Source organism: Sinocyclocheilus grahami, unplaced genomic scaffold, assembly GCF_001515645.1.
Source record: "Sinocyclocheilus grahami isolate Dianchi unplaced genomic scaffold, SAMN03320097.WGS_v1.1 scaffold1027.1, whole genome shotgun sequence".
NCBI classification, from domain to species: domain Eukaryota; kingdom Metazoa; phylum Chordata; class Actinopteri; order Cypriniformes; family Cyprinidae; genus Sinocyclocheilus; species Sinocyclocheilus grahami.
Genome location: NW_015506206.1, coordinates 51,365 through 59,249, shown reverse-complemented (window position 1 = coordinate 59,249; position 7,885 = coordinate 51,365). Strand labels below are relative to the sequence as shown.

At 34.7% G+C, this 7,885-nt stretch overlaps 1 protein-coding gene across 1 annotated transcript in view; it reads right to left on the bottom strand.

The window, feature by feature from the left end:
- Positions 1–1,662: 1,662 nt before the first annotated feature.
- The window catches only part of narf (nuclear prelamin A recognition factor), a 13,410-nt gene continuing 7,187 nt past the window's right edge, over positions 1,663–7,885 (bottom strand). Inside the window, exons 2-12 of the mRNA XM_016251073.1 lie at positions 7,685–7,772; positions 7,475–7,540; positions 7,175–7,312; positions 6,954–7,086; positions 6,302–6,436; positions 5,116–5,234; positions 4,905–5,034; positions 4,577–4,649; positions 4,281–4,418; positions 3,966–4,123; positions 1,663–2,187 (exon numbers count right to left, since the gene is read on the bottom strand). Coding sequence (XP_016106559.1) covers positions 1,937–2,187; positions 3,966–4,123; positions 4,281–4,418; positions 4,577–4,649; positions 4,905–5,034; positions 5,116–5,234; positions 6,302–6,436; positions 6,954–7,086; positions 7,175–7,312; positions 7,475–7,540; positions 7,685–7,772 — 1,429 coding nt within the window. The 3' untranslated portion in view covers positions 1,663–1,936. The remainder of the gene's footprint in view (positions 2,188–3,965; positions 4,124–4,280; positions 4,419–4,576; positions 4,650–4,904; positions 5,035–5,115; positions 5,235–6,301; positions 6,437–6,953; positions 7,087–7,174; positions 7,313–7,474; positions 7,541–7,684; positions 7,773–7,885) is intronic.

Below are 7,885 nucleotides of genomic sequence, written 5' to 3'. Positions count from 1 at the left end.
ACACTAAAAGCTTTACTTTAAAGTAATTACTACTCACACTATAATCACATTTTGTTACTGTGGCAGCCTATTGTTTTCTTCCATGCAATAAAAAAAGATGAAGATTTGCTGATTCACTTGTACAGATTATCTGCCTGTCGGCATACCTGAGCAGAGTTATGAGAATCACACCCGAAATATTGTTACGGTTTAATCACAAATGGGATTCACGCTTTCAAGCGTCAAACTCTAATAAACTAAAAGTTCAAATAACATCTCTGTAGCACGGTGTGAGCATTTGCTTTTTCACTTCTTGTGTGAACAGCAAGAGACTCAGTAATAAAATCAAACCTCCTGTGTTCGGCTTCTCATGTGTCTGAATTCACCACACTGGTTAATGGCTCAAGATTGGTCAAGCAAGGAAGGACATGCATGCTTGTGCAATAAGGCAAGATTGCTTCATTTAAGAAATTAGATTTACCCTTAATGTTACAAATTCTTCTTCAAACATAAACCACATTTTAAGGCATTTCTCAATTAATTTTTAGTAACATTTTGTTACTTTATCTCTATCTATGTGTGTGTGTATCACTATTCTGATATTATAATTATCTACTTATTTTTAATATTGTTTTTTTTTTACTCTTAATAGTTTCAGGTTCAGTCTTTTTACATCTGTTGTTGCTGCTCTTTTTCTTCTAATTGTTTATTACTCTGGGATACTATATTTTGGTTCTAACATTTAAAACATTTATGTACTTTATCAAATGAAATCTACATTAGCATCAACTAGTTCTCATATAAATATATCAAGAAGTAAATCAGCTTACCACTCAGACAGCATCTTTTATCGCAATTAAGGGTGGTGCTACAGCACATAAGGTGGCAAGTGTGATGAATTTTATGACACAGAAACATGTGACAGAGCAGCCAGTTGCAACATAAGCTCACACAGTTGTAACTGCTCACAAACAGGTTATCGCAGCAAATGATACATACTGGGCGCACTGTGAGGGATTTGAGGCCCCAACTGCTAGCCATCAATCCATATGTGGTGGTGTATTCTGCCATCTAGTGTCTCATTAGAAAACTGCAACAAAAAGCAAACCAATAATCTGACCACTCAATACAGAAAAGTTGGTGTTCATGTAAATACAAGGCATTTACAAACACACAATTGGTTCTAAACAGAGCCAGATGGAATCTGTGGACACATTTGATGTAATTTCTGTGCTGTAATACTACTTTTTTGGTGGGTGAAAGCGTAATCAAATTAGTCAAAATATATTAAATTAAATAAGTGAGAATCACAGGATATGTACAGACAGGTTGTAGAGTATGTGTGAGCAAGGTTCTAACAATCAATTTCTTAATGCATCTGAGCAAAATTACATAATCACTGCCAGGTCTGTTAAAATTACTCCATGGACATATATATATATATATATATATATATATATATAAATAAAAAGAAAACTTTAATTAATGGTTGGGGTATTCTTTAATTCACTGTGCCAGCATGTATTAGTTTTGCACTTTCTAAAGTTGAATCTTAGTGATAGTCATACACAATGCCATCAATATTTCTTTCAGTGCGTATTAACAGGGTCCAGTAATTAATATCAATAATAGCCAGTTTTTTGCCTTGTGTTATTGCGATTGTCCTTTAAATAACACTTTTTATGTGATGGCTGGTCGCCCAACCATGCATGACATAATTAAGGCGGAATGTTCCAGAAAACTAGTTAACGAATGCAAATCTTCTCATTAGTAAAGCAGAATCCGATTCACTGCATTGAACAGGAAGCCTGTTTGGTCCTCTGTTCAACTTTTCTTTTACTGCAGACACATTGCAGTCCGTGTGATCCCAAGATGGCGTCAAACAGTCAGTTTTGATTGGTGCCTTTAATGCCAAGCTTGGTTCCAGATTTGTGGGAACGCATCAGTGACGTTCCAATCACCACTGAATATCAGAATTTAGTATCTGAGAGGACGGCTGCGTGTGGTTCTTGTACTGAGTGTGGAGGCATTGCTGTGCATGTGGGGAGTCGTGGCCGTCCAGCCAGTCCTGGTAGAGGCGCTGGACCTCTGGGTTGGTGTCAGGCAGACGGACAGGTAAGCTGCTATAGTGCTCTTCCATTTGCTGGACTAATGTTCGGTCAGGACGACCTCCCTCTCCCTCAGCTTGTCCTCGCCCACTTAAACAGCCTGAAAGTCAAAGAGAAGGAGAGATAAGGAAAGAAACTGTACTTTTACTGCCAAAGAAGAAATTTATTTATTTATGCTTTATCACCATATCAGCAACAATGGCTATATTCATGGCAACATTCACAGTATCATTTCAATACATTTACATCATTTATAAATTACAAACATTTTCTTAAGAGTCAAAGAAGAAACATTTATAAATGTACAAACGATTAATAGTGCTAATATTTTTGAAACATTATTAACTTTGTAATATTGTTTTACGTTTAATTTCACAAATGTATTCATATCTAATATTTAATGATGGCTTTTGAGCTATTTGTTGCTTGCAAAAAACTATATTTAACCACTAAAATAGTAGAGCAAAACAAGAAAAAACATTTACATTCACTAAAGTACAATAAATTATTTATATTTGATAAATGACAGCAAATTACATTTGAAAATATATTCAAATGGAGAAGTTATTTTAAACTGTAATATTACTGTTTTACTGTATTTTTGATCAAATGAATGCAGCCTTGGTGAGCATAAGAGACTAAAAAATAGACTATATTTGTATATTGACTAACATTTCTAGGCCTCACAAATTTAAAATACCCTGATATTTCCAGGTTTTATACGACCATGCAAACCCTATAATAATACGTTCAAGCTTATTTGTATAAATGACAGCACCTATTAAAGTTATTATAATTCATTTAATATTTGTAAAAAAAAAAAAAAAAAAATTATATATATATATATATATATATATATAAAGTGGGTACGGAAAGTATTCAGACCCCCAAAATTTTAAGGGGGTCTGAATACTTTCCGTACCCACTGTATATATAAAATATTTTTACAATTTAAAATAACTGCTTTCTATTGCTTTCTAAAATGTAATTTATTCCTGCTATCAAAGCAAAATTTTCAGCATCATTACTCCAGTCTTCAGTGTCACATGATCTTCAGAAATCATTCTAATATGCTGATGATTTGCTGTTCAAGAAACATTTTTTTAAAATTATTATTATTGTCAATATTTAAACAGTTGAGTACATTTTTTTCAGGATTCTTTGATGAATAGAAAGATCCAAAGATTTATCTGAAATAAAGCTTTTGTAACATTATATACTACACAATTTAAAAGAAATTACAGAATACTTTTATTTAGCAAGGATGCATATGCTGATGATTTGCTGTTCAAGAAACACTTTTTAAAATTATTATTGTCAATATTTAAACAGTTGAGTACATTTTTTTCAGGATTCTTTGATGAATAGAAAGATCCAAAGATTTATCTGAAATAAAGCTTTTGTAACATTATATACTACACAATTTAAAAGAAATTACAGAATACTTTTATTTAGCAAGGATGCCTTAAATTGATCAAAAGTGATAATAAAGACATTTATAATGTTACAAAAGATTTCTATTTCAGATAAATGTTGTTCTTCTGAACTTTCTATCCATCAAAGTAACCTGATATTTTCAGCTGTTTTCAAAATAATAAGAAGAAATGTTTTTTGAGCAGCAAATCAGAATGTTAGAATGATTTCCTAAGGGTCATGTGACTGGAATAATGATGCTAAAAATTCAGCTTTAAAGTCACAGGAAAAAATTACATTTAAAAATATATTCAAATATAAAACGGTTATTTTAAATAGTAAAAATATTTCAAAATTGTACTGTTTTTGCTGTACTTTGGATCAAATAAATATAGGCTTGGTGAGCAGAAGAGAATTCTTTTAAAAAACATGAAAAATCTTCCTGTTCAATAAAGTATTGCATACCTCCAGGGCAGGAAAGCACCTCTACTAGCTGGTAGGGCACTTTGCCTTTCTTCATTCTGTGCACTAATGTCTGAATGTTCCGGAAGCCATAAACTGCAGCAAACTGCAGCAGAGTCTCTCCATCACGCTCTAGCGCCACCTCCTGGAAGTCTCGATTCCTAGCAGAAACAAGACCGGTGTTTATAAAATCAATATATGATAATATTATGATTATTATTTAGCATTGACTACATATTCATAACTTGTAAATAATACCGATCATCCATACAGATGATCCATTTACAGTCATCAAACACTGACCGGTCTGTTTCTCACCTGAGTGTCTTGTACACAATCTCTTGGACGTCTAGGCCAAACAGCTCTTTAGCCGCATGTTTGAAAATATGCTCCAGGAAGCCTTCGGATCCACAACCTTCATGTCTGGTCATACCTGGGTCAGTGGTCTCACCAAATCTAAAACAAACACACACATTTCTGGATTGCTTGCCTCTTATTTTCAACAGTATAACAGTTCAGCAAGACTCAGATTGCCTTTTCTTTAATAGGATAAATGTAAAGACCTATGGAATTGTTTATTCTACTTCCAATATAATGGTGTTTATTTAACTTACACATGATCCAAAGGAGCAGAGTCCACTTCCTCTACAGCAACTTTGCTTTGTTCCATTAAGTGGAGAATCTCTCCTAATCAAAAACAGCCATTTAGTGTCATTTCAGGAGTACAAAGATCACAAAAACACCCTTCATGAAACCTGTGCAACCTGTTTTCATACATTAACATACAATAAACCTTGTGGATCATTTCCACGAAGGAAAGACAGACGAAGGAAGTATTATATTAGGAGAAATAAATCTAACTTGGTCTAAACCTGTTGCTAGTTAATAATTGATCTGAAAAGGTAACAGAAGAAGTACCCCAGTATCTCCTCGCAGTCATACCTGACGTAAGCACACAGTCAACATCTCTGGTCTCTAGAATGCTGTTGTAGAATTCCTCTCTTACAGCTTCAAGCTTCTTATCAAAGCAGGGAGCCACCACCACATGGAAAATCTGATCTGGGGTCAGCTTCTACAAAGACAACACCGATTCAGAGCCTCATTCTGTCACTACTAATAAGAAATAGACCAGTAAGCCCTAGACAGCTCTCACCTGTTGTCTGGCAAAAAAGTCTTTGACCAAGGAGCCCATGATCTGTTGAGGTGATCTGGCAGTGCAGATGTGTGGTGTGACCAGGCTACCAAGAACACGTTCTGCATAGCGAATCCATCCTGCACAAAAACACATTTAATCTTCGTATGTTTACTACATAAAGCAACTTGTGACAATAGTAAGCAGTATTGACTACCATTTTATCTGACAACACTGAATTTATATTCTCATACCAAAAATAATATTTTTAGTAATTTTATTACAAGTACTGTAATTTTTTATTTTACTACTTTTGAGAAAAATAAGTGACCAGCATTCAGAGCTATGACAAGGTGAAACATAGTGTGAGATTTATTTATATTTGACCAAAATGCAAACTCTAACAATAACTCATAACTATGCACTAATCAAATCATGACAATATTACTGTATCTTGAACCCATTTATGCTATTACTACTAATCAATTTATTGCGTCCTAGCTGAATAAAAGTGTTAATTTATTTTATATAACAATGTTGCATTTAAGCAAGACATATAGCCCTGGGTTGTTTCAGGAGAACTCTCACTGAACTAAACATACTGTAAGTCACATTGGATAAACACATCAGCTTAGTGAGGAAATAATTATCATCCATGATGAAAATGAAATAATGGCCACTGAAAGGGAGGACGTAAGTTGTTAAAAGGGCAGGAAGGGTGTGTAAGGCAGCTTACACTCATCTATCTCACAGCTGCAGAATGCTATGGCTATCTAACACAGTCCCACCCATTCACACAATACCCACATTTACACACTGCACCACATTTGGCTCTTATCTACATTTAGAGACAAAATGTTTGAAAAACACAAAAGGTTCACACAAAGGTGCTTATTTGTGTTGAACGACGATGTCAGTTGGCAACCACTTCACCTATAATTTTTAAGAGTTTTATAATGATATGACGATCCAATTGAAATCTGCAGACTTTTCTTGCATTCAAAGCTGAAAGCTGTGATTACATTAGCTAACATAGATTTTATAAAAATGCAATGCGGTGAAAATCTGCAGAGATTCTTTGTGGACCTACTTGCACGTTGCCACTTTGATCCCTTTATAGAAGTATAAGTGCTTTCTGGTGGAATGGGAACTTACAGTGCGTGTTAGAGATGTAAATGAGCTTAGGTGGTTATCATGATGGTCTTACCTGGACATGAGGATGTGAACATCGGCATGGCATTAGAATCATGATGTTTACAACGGTAACGCTGAACAAACTCTCTCTGGCTTTCCAAAATGCTAAAACTTGCAGCTACTGTAGTGTCAAAGACATAATGGACCCCTGAAGAGAGAGATGAAAGAGGCCTTAAAACAGCACGAAAGAACTCACGTACCATTTACCAGGGTTACTGTTGTTAACTAAAACTATTAAAAACATTTGTTAATTGAAATATATATAAAATTAATAAAAATGTAAACATTAAATGAAAAAACTGAAACTAAAAATAAGAATTTTCTCCTTGGCAATTAACTGAAATAAGCTTTAAATACTAAAATTACTAGCTGTAAATAAATAAACTACAACTGAAATAAAAAAATAAATAAAATCACAAAATTACTCAACTAAAATGTAAATATTAATTAAAATATAAAAATGAAAGCCAATATGAAATAATAATAAAAACTATAGTACTATATAAAGGATACTGGAATAACACTGACGTGTACAAATATTTAGGACAGTTATTAGCTTAGTCAGATTGCACGTGGCAAATGTTTACTATAGTATGTGAACATTTTGATTAAGGATTTTGGCAAAGTGACAGTGACTTCAAGGCAAATGTGGCGTCCAGACGTACCCACACTCTTTAGGAAGCCACAGAGTTTCTTTGCAGCTGCTGGAACATCCAGCTGAAATTTAATAGCAAAAAATGGCAGTGACTGGGGACACACAGACACCACGAGAATTTTGTGCTTCGAAGTGTCACATTTCTGCCAAAGACACAAAAATAACAACGTGAGACATCCACACAGACCACCTTTTCAAAGTCTGGCATTTTTCAGGCTTACACTACACTACCTTATTGAGGGCAAGCACATGGTTGATCTCTTCCAGATTTTGCTGAGAGATTCTCTGGCCTTCGTCCTCCGATAAGCAGCCGTCACAGGACAGACACGCACTCAACAACACCTGCTGAACTGAGGTAGACTCTTTCACCTGAGAAAAACCATGAATCAGATTATCAACGTCCAAAACAAATTTGTTCATTCATCCTCCCCCAGACCAAACACAAACAACAGATGCAAACCAGTTTATCAGATGAGTGCAACTCAATGAGTGATGTCTGAACACATTTCATGAATAAAAACCGAGAAACACCTCTCCAGTGGCAACACCTTTCTCCTGCAGTGAGTTTATACCCTCTTCACTCTGTTTCTTGTTGCACTAAGAGGTGGAATTGAGGGGAAAATAAACAGTGATTAGTAACTAGATAAATCACACAGCCTCTGATTCAGACAGAAACTAAAACTTGCGCGAATACGGTTGCATTTAGGTAAGACATACATCAGTATTAAATAGATTTATTACCTGTTTAGTGCAATTCTCACACTTTTCTTTTTTCCGTCCAATACTGACTTCAGACATTGTACGAGGAGCTCCTGAAGTGTTCAGTGCCCTGTGAAAAGATAATAAAACCGTCTCTCTGCAGCTTTCTGGATGTTATTTGACACCAAAAACACATATTTAACCTAAAGAGTGGGGTTAGAATTAAAATACAGTTACAAAAAG